General features: G+C 38.6%; 1 protein-coding gene across 1 annotated transcript in view; it reads left to right on the forward strand.

The window, feature by feature from the left end:
• TMOD3 (tropomodulin 3) overlaps nt 1–15564 on the forward strand; it is a 78472-nt gene that overhangs the window by 38207 nt on the left and 24701 nt on the right. The window contains exon 3 of the mRNA XM_080807311.1: nt 60–216. Coding sequence (XP_080663437.1) covers nt 60–216 — 157 coding nt within the window. The remainder of the gene's footprint in view (nt 1–59; nt 217–15564) is intronic.

Raw genomic sequence — 15564 nt, forward strand, 5'->3', positions numbered from 1 at the left:
GAAGCATATAGTATTGGCATTCTTGGTGGTCATAATGGCTGATTCGTTCTCTTTGGCAGAACGCCCTTCTGCCTGCAGGGTTCCGGCAGAAGAACCAGACGTCAAAGTCCGCCACAGGGCCATTTGATAGAGAACACCTCCTTTCATTCCTGGAGAAGGAAGCATTGGAGCATAAGGACAGGGAAGACTATGTGCCCTACACTGGAGAAAAGAAAGGTAAACACAGAACTTTGAAGTCATTTTTTTGGTAGCACTTGATTTTTCTTTTTATAGGTAGAGTAAGTCTGGAGAAATAATATTTGTAGAGATGCATCATTAGTAGCTTTAAAGATGGGACACTGTTGACTGTTGACTTAAAAACTTGTTAGGTAATTTGGCACTTCATTTGCATTTTTCATCAACTTGGCCAATAAGTTCCTTTTTAATGATTTGTAAGTGAGGTTTTATAATACAGTGATTTTATATAGCACTCTAGTTCTCTACTGTAACAAATTTAAAAGTGTGCTGAGGTAAAATTTTAAATTCAGTAGTGTATTTCAGAATGCAAATGATGACAAAACACTTCTCTGTTCCAACTCCTCTCTCTAAGGAGACGTGCCATCAAATAATTCAGGCCATATTTTCAAAGACCCTTTTTAAAGGATATCCTTTAGTAATTCATAGCTATAATTGTCAATGCTTCATAACCGTTACTTTCAGGAAAGTTTTCTAGTCCAGATCCCTCCCACTGCAGAGTTGGACCTTAGGCAAACCGACTGGAGACCGAGTACAAATATAGATCTTAAAGTTCTCTATATAACACAATGTGAAGTAGGTTAAGTTTCTCCACTTTCAGTACAGGTTGGCCTAAGAAGCCACAGTGTATTTGCACTCTCTTGTTGAGGGTGTGGAACATTAGGGAATGATGGCAGCAGTTGCAAGATCTGAAGATGAGCTCTTCCAGGGACTGTTTTTACATCAGAATCCTTAGTAGTCCAGACCAGAAGAATGGTAAGAGCATAGTGCTTTCTCCTGGTTAGGCTTCAGCATTTAAGTTAGGAAGGAAGCCCTTCTCAAGAATTAGTCCGTTAGGGGCACCTGGGTGGCTCAGTGGGTTGAGCCGCTGCCTTCGGCTCGGGTCATGATCTCAGGGTCCTGGGATCGAGTCCCATATCGGGCTCTCTGCTCAGCGGGAAGCCTGCTTCCCTCCCTCTCTCTCTTTGCCTGCCTCTCTGCTTACTTGTGATCTCTCTCTGTCAAATAAATAAATAAATCTTTAAAAAAAAAAAAAAGAGTCCGTTACATGGCTACCCTTTAGTGGCAAGGGAGGCTGGAAAATTCATTTTAGCATTCTGGTCTCTGTAATAGCAGAAGGCTAGCAAATAACTTTTGAGTAGGTAATACATGAGGTCTTCATTAAACCTTTTAAAAATTTATCTGTCATCCCCAGTTCCTCTGCTCTTTCACTAGACCCCACTTCTCCCTTATCTGTAATTCAGCACACTACTGTGGCTATTTGTATTAGAGTTCCCCAGAGAAATAGAAGCAGAACCAGAAGTCTGTGTTGAGGAGAGGATGAGATTTATTGTAAGGAATTGGCTTGTGTGATTATGGAGGCTTATTAAATCTGAAATCTGTAGAATAGGCCAGCAGGCTGGAGACCTAGGGAAGAGTTGCAGTTCAAGTCCAAAGGTAGTCTGCCAGCACAGTTCCTTCTCCTCAGAGATCAGTCTTTGTTCTGTTAAGGTCTTCAGCTGATTGGATGAGGCCCACCACATATGACTTTACTCAAAGTCCACTGATTCAGATGTCAGTCTCATCTAAAATGCACCTTCCCAGAAACACCCAGAATAATATTTGACCAATTATCTGGGCACCATGCCCGACCACATTGGCTCATAAAGTTAACCATGTTACTACTGTTCAGGATGGGAGTGTTTTGTCCCTCAGATGTTTAGGGCCAGAAAAAAGGATTAAGAACCAATTAATGCATAGTTTGAAGTATGGAGAATCACAGAGATGAGTAAAAGCATCAGTTCTTTGTGTTTTTTACAGAAACAACTATTGGTTATGTTTTCATCTGAACAGCCATACCTATAATAACACAGTATTTATAGCTTCAGTCCTGTTTATATAGGAAAACATAATATTTTGAGAATAAATATTGATTACCTTTAACTACTGTGTGTGTTTCAAGTAAACTCAGGGGTATAGTTATGGAGATAGAAGCAGAGGAAAAGAGGTGAGAAAAAGAGATGTCAGGAAAAAATGTGGAATTTGAGGACAAGAGAAGAAAATAAGAGATGTGAAAGAGCTGAGTTTGTCCTGAGCTGACCCAGGAAGCTTCCCAGTATGCTCTTGTTTCATAATCTCCAGTTGCCTAGGGAAAGATCTTGGAGGATTAGAGGACGTAGGAAAGAAGGTAGAGAAGAATTGTGTAAAACAAAAAAATATCAGAGGGGAGAAATGATAGAGGTGAGGAATATGAGTGACAAGTCAAAAAACACTATCTTCAACTGGAGTGTAATAACTTTTGTTTCCTTTTTTAACTTTTTAAAATTTTATCTTACTAGGTTTTAGATGGGTATGAAATAAATAGTTGAGTTAAAAAGCAGGTAATTTTGCATTCATAATCTGTGGGGGTTTTTTGTGGGTTTGTTTGTTTGTTTGTTTTTTAAAGATTTTTGAGAGAGTGAGTGCCTGTGTCCTCATGCATGCACGTACTCATACATGTGGGGGGGAGAGGGAGAATCTCAAGTAGACTCCCTGCTGGCTCAGAATCCGAAGCAGAGCTCATGCCCCGAGCCAAACTTAAGAGACACCTAACCAACTGAGCCACCCAGGTGCCCCTTAGTGTTTTCTTTTTATAATACATTTAGCATTTGGGGGGCATCTGGGTGGCTTATTCTTTTAGGGTCTGACTTCAGATCGTGTCATGACCTCAGGGTCCTGGGATCAAGTCCTGTGTTGGGCTCTGTGTGCAGCAAGGAGTCTGCTTGTCCCTCTCTCCCTACCCCCACTCACACTTGCTCACTCATTCTCTGTCTCAAATAAATACATAGAATCTTCTAAAAAAAATACATTCAGTATTTTTACTGTTTCTTCTAGCTATGTATGTTTGTTAAATACTGTTTATGGGCAGCTATGATCAGTGGCTAAGACTGGCATTTTTAAAAATAATGAACTTTATCTTGAAGCATAACACTCTTAAATAGCAAATGCACAAATCAGAAGGATATAGCTCAGTGGATTACATAGTGAGCACCTACATAGCCGTGTAGTCACTACCTGGCTTCTTCCTACTCACTTTTCCCTTCTGAGAGGTAATCATCATCTGAGCTTCTAATACAGTAAATTTGTTCTGCCTGTTTTGAAATTTCTGTAAAAGGAACTATACAGTCTGAGTATCTGCTTTGCCTACTATCAGCAGTCCCTCTCGTGGAAGCAAATGCCACCACCCTAGATGGGGTGGGTCAAGCCATAAAAAAGCCTTACAGTGCCTTAGACCCCAAGAGGCACAAACTTGTCTTCAGCAGTTGGGAAACTTTGGTTGTAGAGCTCTACTTTGAACTAGAGCTCAAAGCCAGCTCTCATGTTCTCAAATCCAGCCTCGACTCCCAGCCTTCAGTCAGTTAGCTTTGTTTATCCTTTGTCACTAATATGTCTTCCTTTCTTTGGGTCTCATCCTCAAGCTCTTGATCACATTCCGGAAAATTCTGACAGTAATTCACCCACAGCTTATTAGCATACCTCCCAGTTGAGCTAAATGTGAATCCCCTCCTTAGCTCTGAAAATCCCAAAGCTTGTTTTTTTGTTTTTTTTTTTTTCAATGCCTCTCCTATGACTTTTTACCCTGAACACCTTCATTGAGCCCCAAATTTCTTAACTTACTACATAGGAGATAGACTTTCAGATTGAGGATGCGTTCTAGGCAGTAGAGGTTCTCCTAGTTCTTTGTAAAAAAGTTGGCAAACCTGTTAAGAAACAAAAGCATGCACTTTTTTGGTGTACTTGGACTCGTTAGAACTTGTAAGATGTGCCATTAGTCTCTCAATTTTTTTTTTTGGTCACACTAGGAGGACATGTTGTGGAGTTGAGTACCAGTGACAGGTGCCAGGGCATGTTATAGCAAAGTCACTCAGCTCCAGGTTGTATGCCAAAATCACATAGTGATCTCACATTGTGAATTATTGTCACATGGTTAGCATTGTCAAAAAACTTATTACTCAGTTTTTTGTATTTTATTTTTTAAGTAGGCTCCACATCCAGCGTGGAGTCCAACGTGGGGCTTGAACTCATGACTCTGAGATCAAAACCTGAGCTGAGATCAAGAGTCGGATGCTTAACTGCGTAAGCCACCCAAGAGTCCCATCAAGTTGTTTTTTTTTAAGCCAAGAATTGGGAACCACTAAAATGATTATCCAGTCATTAAAGTTGACTACTTTTTCATACTCTGAGACTAATTAAATGATTAATTATACTTGTTGTTCACCTAAAAGACACACCCTCTTTGCGGAGCTAAAATTACAGAGGATTGGTGTGACAGAAGGGAATCCACATAAAACTGAAAATTGGACATTTTGGGATTTTTTTCTCTTGGCCATGAACAAAAACTATACTCACGCCAAATTTTGTCTTTCTAGACCACCTCAAACTGTTTTAAAAAGACATGACAGACTAAGAAGGACGCTTGAGAGTTGGATTTATAGATAAACAAGTAATTGCATTTTGTGATTTGTGAAATGATTATGATATTGTCTATTTTACAGAATTGAAAGTATATGTCAACATCTGTGAAGGGGGAATTAATCCTAATGAAGTGAAGTTCAAGGCATTTTGTCTTAGGTGCATTCGGGGAACATTTTGTCCAACACTAGTAAATGTTCTGCTTTTAATACTGTAGTTTATTAGCAAAAAGAAGGGAAGGCATAGCTGACGAAAGATGTATTAAAGATTGTTTTTAAGTGCATCATGTACAGTAGAATTCACAGGATGCATCTGTTCATCAAAGTCAAATAAGCTCTTGCTAAGTCTGATATGGTATCAAGAGTCTGGGCAAGTATTAAAGGAAAAGGTCTTTCTTAGGAGTCTACTATCTTCAAAATGTTGAGAAACTAAGTATGTAAGAAAGTCAAAACAACGTAATTCCAACATACATCCCTTGTATTTGAAAATAAAATATTAAAATATTTGGGAGCTTTTTACCTCTTTTTCCTTGAAATTTTACAGAATACGTAACTGCAGTAGAGACCAAGACAAGGGTCAAGGAGAGCATTCATCCAGTTCTTTCTCCCTCTTGAGAATGGTGAAAATGCAGAGTGCTGACTGTTTAGCTGGTGATTGTTTCCCATCGTATTTTTATGTATCTTGAATATTCTGTCTCCAAGAGAGAGAAGGCATAGATCCTTGCCATGAATTTGACACTTGGAGAAATAATTTGCCCTAGTCTTTAATATTTTTTACTGCCTCTCATTTTGCTTTTCGTTGCCAGAAGTCTTTCTCTGCATTTCTGATATCACACTTCACCCTTAACCTAGTCTGTTTTTCCCCCCCGAGCGTCCCTTATTTCACTGAAAGACCGGAGCCAGGCTGCATGCACCGTGTCCACTATACTTAGGTGCACCAGAGAGTTCCTTTTGAGCCACTGGCTCACCCACATGGGGCTCCTCCCTTCCTTGCCAAGCCTCTTGTTTTCCCTGTTGGCCCTCGGAGTAGAGTCATTTATGCTTTTTCCCTCCCCCTCCTTTCCTTCCCTGTGAAGGGAATGCCCTTGGGTTTCTTTCCCACAAATCCCATAAGCCCTACTTTACCCTGCTTGTTACTGAAGGCAAATTTAACCAGATTATTTTAAACTAAAAACTTCTCATACACTCTCCAAGTTAATTATTCACAATTACATTGGCTTTCCAGAAAACTTAACTGTATTCACTCTTACACTAAAGGAAGCTTCCCTCACCTTGCTGAATACATGATTTCTTTTGAGAAAAGGCAGGCCTCATCCCTTAGTAAACCAGAAAGATCGTGATTATAACCTGCCTAAATCAGCAGGATTATGTAACTGCCAGCGGGCAGTTGGTTTTCACTAAATTCAAGATGTAGATGGGATCCTATTTTTCTGTTCATGTCTTATGAGTCTAAATGTACCTTATATGGACCTCCAAAAAGTGGTTTTCTCTGGCACTGAAGCTGGTATTTGAAATGAGCTCTTTAAGTTAGCAAGGCAGATGCTGGGGTCTCCTTTTCAGACCTCTCACTGTGTCTTTTCAACAATTCACTCACTATCTCTTTGGGGTAAGGAGTTAACCAGATGGACCATTCATCACTCATGTTAAGACCTCATTTTATGGGAAACTTTACCTGGATAACCATATTCAGGGCCTGGATATTCCTTTCTAACATTTTTGTATATGATTTACATACTTTTCAATACTAGTATTAATTGTTCTGGAATCATATACTATGAGGCTCTCCTACTAGTTTCTATTTGTTTAGGATTGGCAAATACTCTTGATGAATTGACCATTTGTCATTATAAAGTGATCTTCTTTGCCCCTGGTAAAATATTCTTTGCTCTGAAATCACACTGTCTAATATTAATATAGCCAATCTTTTCATTAGTGCTAGGATGTTATATCTTTTTTGTTGTCCCATCAGTTCTTCTCTTTTTCCTCCTTTTTATTTAATATCTTCCATGTCCCTATTTAACTTTAGAACCCATGAAATAGAATAACTCTTAATATCCTTACCTGCTAATTTTACATCTGCCATTGCTCAGTTATGATGGACAATTTTTTCCTTCCTTATGGATCGAATTTTCCTGCTGCTTACCATAGTGGGCATTTATTTTTTTATTTTATTGGATTCAGACATGAATTTTAACTTGTTGGGTACTAGATATTTTGGTATCCCTGTAAATATCCTTGAGTTTCATTCTGGAACATGATTAAGTGACTTAGAAACAGTTTGATTTTTAGAGTCTTATTTTTACAATTTGTTGGGTGGGACTGGAGCGGTGCTCGTTCTAGGGCTAATTTTTGCTCCACTAGGCAAGACCCTTCTGAGTTCCCTCCCCAGGGCCCTGTGATTTATGAGGTTTCGCAGTCTGGCTGCTGGGAACAGGTCTTACTCCCAGCTCTGCATGAGCACAGGCACTATTACCTGGCATCTTCTCAGGTGTGTTTTCCTTGGCCCCAGGTAGTTTCCTCACACATGTGCCAAGTAGTACTCTGCTGAGGATGAAAAGGTAGCCCTCTGCAGAGCTCCAGAACTCCAGAGCTTCATCTCTGTAACTCTGTCCTCTCTGGTATGCTGTTCTGCAGATGCCAGCTGCTTTGGTCTTTCTGTCAGCTCTGGCTCCTACTTCAGAACATTTCCCAGGCCCTGCCTGGGTTCCCATTCCCTTGTGCTGTGGCTGGACACTTTTCTCTAGGCAGGAAGCTGAGCAGTCAGAGGGTTTGCTTTGTTTCTCATCTCTCCGGGATCACTGTCCTTAGTTGCCTGATGATTATTAGTGTCTTGAAAACTTTTGTATAGTCTGTCCATTTTTGTGTTTCAGGCATGTGGGTAAATCCTGTCTTTATTATTTGAATTTGGTCAGAAGTAGAAGTCTCCAGAATCATCTCTCCTCAAAGTAAAGATCTCTTATTTTCTTTATAGTGTCTTCTAGCTCATTATCTAGTATGCACAAACTCACTAAACATTTGTTGAATAAATGAGCATTTATTGGTGATCATATTACAGTATTAAGCAGCGATCATGTGTCATTGGATGAAAGCAAAAATGCCTTTCCAGGGTTAGTCCTTCATTCTTTAGTTTGGTTGATTGGAAGTTGGTGTGCATCTGGCCAAAAGGCATATCCCAAAGCCCCTTGGACATTAAAGTGGCCTAATTACCTCATTTCTGTTTTGGAACAGGTAGCTTACAAACAAACAAACAGTAAAATTAGCTAGGGCCTTCCACCTCTGTAGAAATGAAATAAATAAGAGCCATCTCTGTTTCTTATTACTATACCTTTTATATGCTCAGCAAGGCTGAAGCTATGACTAAGATAATTCTTAGCATTTGTGGTAGCTGTAACTTGGTATCATAGCAAAAGAGATGAGGATTAGTGAAGAAAGGTCTGGCAATAAAATTGTTAACATGGTTAGCAGTATCTCTTACTGATTTTGTGACAATAACAAGAGTCTTGGCAAGGTTTTCCTTCCCCGCTGCCCCCCTTGGCACAAACAGGAGTTTGGCTCAGTGCCATGCATTTAAATTGCTATTATATGAATTCTTATCTTGGTTTCTTTTATTTCCTTAGCTGTCATTGGTAGTTGCGTAAACATTACTGAACTATTTTAATATTCTTAGCAACCAGGAGTCATAGCCCTGTTTTTGTTTGTTTTATTCCATTTGAGGCAAGGGGGGAACATATCATATCATACTTGTCTGACAGAATTTTCTGATCTAGACATTGTTTATTTTCTTATTTTGCTTCAATATAAAGAATTGTAGTTTCAGTTTTTAAAAAAATTCCAGTTTCAGACTTTGCTATGTTAAACAAGGAAATTAAAGTCATTTAGATTGAGTGCTGTCTCCTGAAGGACAAAAATGAGCGGTTATTTCCTCACACATTTATATTATTTCAAATAAATGCACATATTTAAAGTTATAAGTCAGGGCTTTTTGACAGTAGTTCAAGGAGATGGGAATTAAATTAGACTAGTCCAGGGTAACTCATCCTAATCTTTTCAGAACTCTAATTATACAGATTAGTTGTTATTAATTTGAGTAGGTAATTGTCAGAATCACTTAGGGAGCTTTTTTAAAAATAACCTTGCCTAGCCTGTTTCCATTCTTGAGTTTAAGAACCACTAACAAAGATACCTGGGACTATATAGTTTTCAGTCTTGGTTTGTTAGTTTGTTTTGGAAAACTCCATCTCTGTCTCTGTCACACACACACATATGCAAGAAATCCCAAGAGAAATATAAGAATATTAAGAATAAGAATATAAGAATAAAGAATTAATGTGTATCTATTACGTTTATTATATACCAGTTCCTTTATATATGTTAAGTCATTTTATCAGAATGAGATGGAGATTTCTTTAAAGAAATAATCCATGTTTTGAAAAAACACAAAAAGAATCAAGATGATCATACTAAAGTATGATACTAATAAGCTTAATAATTTTATGTAAAAGCAATACCAAATATGTGGTGCATTTCCTTACTGTCTGCAAAAACACTCCTGTACAAAACACCTCTGCATCTAACAGAAGCCTAACATTTCACTCATCCTGTGAGATACTGAGGGCACAAATCAAACTAACCATTATAAAGGTCTATTATATTTGTTGATGTCTCATAGTCATTAAGATTTTTAGCTTAAACCTAACTGATAAAATACTTAATTAGGGCACACATTTAGAAAGGCATTTTCTGTTACATGGAATCAGTCTAGCATTTTGCTAATGATGTATTTCTCAGAAAACAGCTGATTTTGATTAAGAAGCCCAAACCTGCTGTCTCACTTAATATATCCTAGAACATTCTTTTTTCTTTACATTTTAGGGGGTGAATATAAATTCACTTGGGAAGACAGAAAACCTTATTTGATATATCAGCCCCTTCGTGGTTTTTTGAAATCTTTATTAAGATGCAGTCCACACCATAATACTACCCATTTGGAGTATACAATTTAATGGTTTTTAGTATATTGCAGAGTTGTGCAACTATCACAACAGTCTTCAGGTTAGAACATCTTCATCACCCAAAAACAGATCATGTACCTACCCATTAGCAGTCAGTCTCACTCACTCGCTAGCAGTCAATTCTTCACTCTATTCCTAGCCCTAGGAAACCACTGATCTACTTTCTGTCTCTTTAAATTTGCCTGTCTGGACAATCTGTATAAATAGAATCATGCAATCTGTATTTATGATGAGCTTCTTTCATTTAGCAAAATATTTTGGGGTTTCACCCCTGTTGTGGCATGTATCAGTGCTTCATTTCTTTTTATGGCTGAATCATATGTCATTGTATGAATAAATGTCATCAGTTGATGGACATTTGGATTGTTTCACTTTTTAGCTATTATGGATAATGCTGCTGTGAATATTTGTGTACAAGTTGTTGTGTAGACACATGTTTTCATTTCTCTTAGGTGTATGCTTAGGAATAGAATTACTGGGTCATATGTTAACTATGTTTAACAACTTGAAGAGCAGCCAAACTGTTCCAAAGTCGCTGCACCATTTTATATTCCCACCAGCAATATATTACAGTTCCAGTTTCTCCACATCCTCGTCACTTGTCTGTCCTTTTGATTGTGGTCATACTAGTAGGTGAGAAGTGATAATGTGTTGTGGTTTTGATTTGCATTTCCCCAATGACTAATGACACTGAACATTTTTTTTTTTCATGTGCTGTTAGACATCTGTGTATCTTCTTTGGAGAAATGTCTGTTCAAATCTTTTGCCCACCTTGAAATTAGGTTTTTAAAAATTATTTTGCTAGGTCCTTTGAGGACAGGGAAACAAAAGCAAAAATAAAGTATTGGGACTATATCAAAATAAAAAGCTTCTGCACAACAAAGGAACAACATAATTAAAAGGCAGCCTACTGAATGGGAGAAGATATTTGCAAATGATCTATCTGGTGAAGGGTTAGTATCCAAAATATAGAAAGAACTCACACATCTGAACACCCCAAAACCAAACACTTAATTAGAAAATGGGCAGAAGACATGAATAGACATTTCTCCAAAGAAGACGTATAGATGACCAACAGACACATGAAAACATGCTCAACATCACGCATCATCAGGAAAATGCAAATTAAAACTACAGTTTTATCACCTCATACCTGTCAGAATGGCTAAAATCAAAAGCACAAGAATCAAGTGTTGTCAAGGATGTGGAGAAAAAGGAACTGTCTTGCACTATTGGTGGGAATGCAAACTGGTGCAGCATTATGAGATGAGTATGAGGGTTCCTCAAAAAGTTAAAAATAGAACTACCCTATGATATAGCAATCACACTACTAGTTATTTACCCAAAGAATACAAAAACACAAATTCAAAGGAATATATCCACACTTATGTTTATAGCAGCATTATATACAATAGCCCAAGTGTCCATCAATAGATCTCACACACACACACACACACACACACAAAAATATTACTCAGCCATAAAAAAGAATGATATTTTGCCATTTGCAATGACTTGGATGGAGTTACAGAGTATAATGCTAAGTGAAATAAGTCAGTCAAAGACAAATACCGTATGATATCACTCATATATGGAATTTAAGAAACAGAACAGTTGAACAAAGAGGAAAAAAACAGACAAACCACAAAAAAGATTCTTAACTAGAGAGAACAGACTAATTAATGGTTGCCAGAAGGGAGGTGGGTAGGGGCATGGGTGAAATAGGTGATGAGGATTAAGTAATGCACTTGTTATGATGAGCACTGAGTGATTTAAAAAAAAAACTTAAAGAAATTCCTGGTGTTTTACATCAGTCATTGACTTAATATTGATGAGCTTTCTTTATATGTTCTGGATACAAGTCCCTTATCAGGTACGTGATTTGAAAAACATTTTTTTACCCTTCTGTAGCTTTTCTCTTCACTTTCTTTTTCTTTAATTAATTTTTTAAAAAAGATTTTACTTATTTATTTGACAGACAGAGATCACAAGTAGGCAGAGAGGCAGGCAGGGGGCGGGGGAAGCAGGCTCCCGGCTGAGCAGAGAGCCCGATGCGGAACTCGATCCCAGGACCCTGAGATCATGACCAGAGCTGAAGGCAGAGGCTTAACCCACTGAGCCACCCAGGTGCCCCTTCTTTTCACTTTCTTGGTGGCATCATTTGCCCCATGAAAGTTGTAAATTTTGGCATAGTTCAATTTATTATTTGTTTATTTATTTATGTCATTTGTGCTTGTGATATCATATCCAAAAATCTTTGCCTAACTCAGGGTCATGGAGATTTACTCTTACAGCTTTTCCTTAGAGTGTTATAGTTTCAGTTTTTAAATCTAGGTCTATAAGCCATTTTGAAATAATATTTCTGTATGGTAAGAGGTAGGGGATTGACTTCATTCTTTTTCATATAGCTATGCAGTTCTCCTAGCACCATTTGTTGAAAAGACAATTCTTTCTCCATTGAACTCAATGGAGAAAGAATTGTCTTGGTACCCTTGTAGACATTCAATTAACCATAAACATAAAGGGTTTATTTCTGGACTCTCAGTTCTATTCCATTGATCCAGATGTCTTTCCTTATGCAACATAATACTGTCTTGATTACAGTAGCTTTGTATTAAGTTTTGAAATTGGAAACTGTAAGTCCAGTTTGTTCTTCTGTTTCAAGATTATTTGGCTGTCTTGGATCCCTTGGATTTCTGTGAGTTTTAGTATTACTTTGTCACTGTCTGCAAAGAAGTCAGCTGAGATTTTGAAAGGGATTGTTTAGGTCTATAAATTAATTTGGGGGGGGTCTCCTTAGGTACTGCTAGTTTTCTATAATTGGATTTTGTATATATGCATTAAAAGATCATTGTTACAGGGGCGCCTGGGTGGCTCAGTGGGTTAAAGCCTCTGCCTTCGGCTCAGGTCATGATCCCAGGGTCCTGGGATCGAGCCCCGCATCGGGCTCTCCGCTCAGCAGGGAGCCTGCTTCCTCCTCTCTCTCTCTGCCTGCCTCTCTGCCTACTTGTGATCTCTCTCTCTCTCTCTGTCAAAAATATAAATAAAATCTTTAAAAAAAAAATCATTGTTACAGTGTCAGTGTTAAACTAAACATGAAGAAATATGAAGTAATTACTTTTCATATTGTTAAAATATTATACAGGCTGAATATGCCTACAACAAAAATGTCTATGTACAGAGAATTTATTATAAAGAGGAGTGCCAGGTGAGGTACCAAACTGTCTCAGAGCTGTATAACTTAATAGTAAAATTCTGTATCACAGGAACATTTCCGTAAGTCCTTTGAAATTTTGTTGTTTTGCTTTATTGTTTTTTATGATGAATATGTTTTGTATTTGTAAGTATTAGCAAAAGTTTATGTATGGGAAAAATTAGATATGAATAATGCCTCTATGGAATGTAGATGAGGATAACAAAAATAAACATTTTAGATTTTTATAATGCTTTAGATTCCATTGGTCCCTAGAATAAGACGTGGGCAGCTATTTGATAGCTTGTGTAGTTTTGTTTAGTAAGTGAATACCATAACCTAGTGGTTCTCAACCTCGACTGCTATGCATTAGAATCCCTAGAGAGCTTTTAAAAATCCGATGTCTCATATAGCGCAGCAGACCAATTAAATCAGAATCGCTGGGGTGGGACTTAGACATCAGAATTTTTTAAAGTCCTCCAGGTGAATCCAGTGTGCAGCCAGTCTCTAGAACTCCTGCCATAGACTGTTGAAAATGCAGGTGAGACTGAGCTCAGGATAACGTAATTATCCTGAACTGACAATTAAAGGCATGAATTCTAAGCCACTTTAATTATACTGTCAACTGGGGCACCTGGGTGGCTCAGTTGGTTGGGCATCTGTCTTCGGCTCAGGTCATGATCCCAGGGTCCTGGGATCAAGCCCTCCTTTAGGCTCCCTGCTCAGTAGGGAGCCTGCTTCTCCTCCTCTCTCTGCTGCTTCCCCTGCTTGTGCTCTGTCAAATAAATAAAAACCTTTAAAAAAATTATACTGTCAAACCACTGAGAAAAGTACTATGGAGTTATCAGGATGTAATGATTTGGATTTGCCTTTGCCAACCAAGAATAAAAGATTATCTAATAATCATCAGAACTCCAAAATTTGGTACGAAGAAGATCAGTTATGGATATCATCATATATATAGGTATACAAGGGGGAAAGTCCATTGCTAAAAAAGTTAAGCTTGAAAACTACCAGTTTATTGAAAGAAGCACTGGATTAGGAATTTGGGAACCTGTGTTCTAGTGTTCACTTTGCCATGTAACTTTGAACCAAGGTATTTAAATTATACTTTATAAAATGATGTAGTTGCACTGGAGGTGATCACCAAATTATTCAACAAATTGGCTTGCCTGCTGCACACTAGGCAAGGATGTAGAGATGTACAGAGAACTAAAACCATGCCCTTGTAAAGTTTACAGAAGACAGACAAATAAACAGAATGTGTCTGTGTAGCTATAGCAAAATGTTCAGGGAATTAAGAAAGCACAGAGCTGTCCTGTATCCAGTTCAATATTGGACACACTCTGTGGTTGGCATGTTCAGTAACAATTTACAGATCCCTTCAGCCTTACTGCAGAACCTGTCTCTGAAATAGAATGAAAATGCCACCCCTGCAGTTGGACATATGACCAGTACTGGTCAGAGAAACCTAAGAAGTCTGCACAGATTTCCTTATAAAAATTATGTCCCTCCTTCTTGCCCTGACCTTGTTGCATGAGGGCTTGATACTTAGTGTTGCAGAAATCATCTTGAGACTAATGGCCTGAGAACAAAGGCCTTTATGCTGGTTATAACCAAAGAGAAGAATGGAAAGGTCCTGGGCCTTGATGTCAACACTGAGCCACTGAACCAACCCTACAACCACCTACGTGTGAACTTACAGAGATTGTGAAAATACTTATTGTTTGAAGTCTTGCTGCTTTGAAAGTGTTCTGTGGGTCGGTATTGGCATCATTTTGGAGATTAGTTAGATGCAGAAACTCAGATTCCATGTGAGACCTACTGATCAGAATTTGTATTTTAGTAAGATCACCAGGTGAGTGAGGTGCACATTAAAGCCTAAGACGCACCAGTTTAAACCACTTTTTTTTTTTTTTTTTTAAGATTTCATTTATTTATTTGACAGAGACAGACCAAAAGCAGGGGGAAGAGGCAGGCAGAGGGAAAGGGAGGAGCAGGCTTCCCACTGAGCGGGGAGCCAAATGTGGGGCCTGATCCCAGGACTCTGGGATCATGACCTGAGCCGAAGGCAGACGTCCAACCGACTGAGCCACCCAGGCACCCTTAAACCACTTTTAATTGAGTATTATATTACCTAGAGTTAAAAACATCCTTACTAATACAAATATATTGTGGATTGACCAAATGCCATTTTTAAAATAATGATTAACCAGAAAGACTTCTAACTCAAATGTAGAAAGTTGCAAGAGACTATTGTTCTTATGTACTAACCCAGACAAACAGTATAAGTACATTATTATCGTTTTTAAAAATCTGTCAGGGGTGCCTGGGTGGCTCAGTGGGTTAAGCTGCTGCCTTCAGCTCAGGTCATGATCCCAGGGTCCTGGGATCGAGTTCTGCATCGGGCTCCTTGCTCAGCGGGGAGCCTGCTTCTCTCTCTGCCTCTTCCTGCCACTCTGCCTGCTTGTGCTCACTCTCTCTCTCTCTCTCTCTGACAAATAAATAAAATCTTTAAAAAAATAAATAAATAAAAGTTCAGTTCTTCTTTGGGGCACCTGGGTGGCTCTGTGGGTTAAAGCCTCTGCTTTTGGCTCAGGTCATGATCCCAGGGTCCTGGGATCGAGCCCCACGTTGGGCTCTCTGCTCAGCGGGGAGCCTGCTTCCTCCTCTCTCTCTGCCTGCCTCTCTGCCT

This window comes from Martes martes, assembly GCF_963455335.1.
Source record: "Martes martes genome assembly, chromosome: 7".
NCBI lineage: Eukaryota > Metazoa > Chordata > Mammalia > Carnivora > Mustelidae > Martes > Martes martes.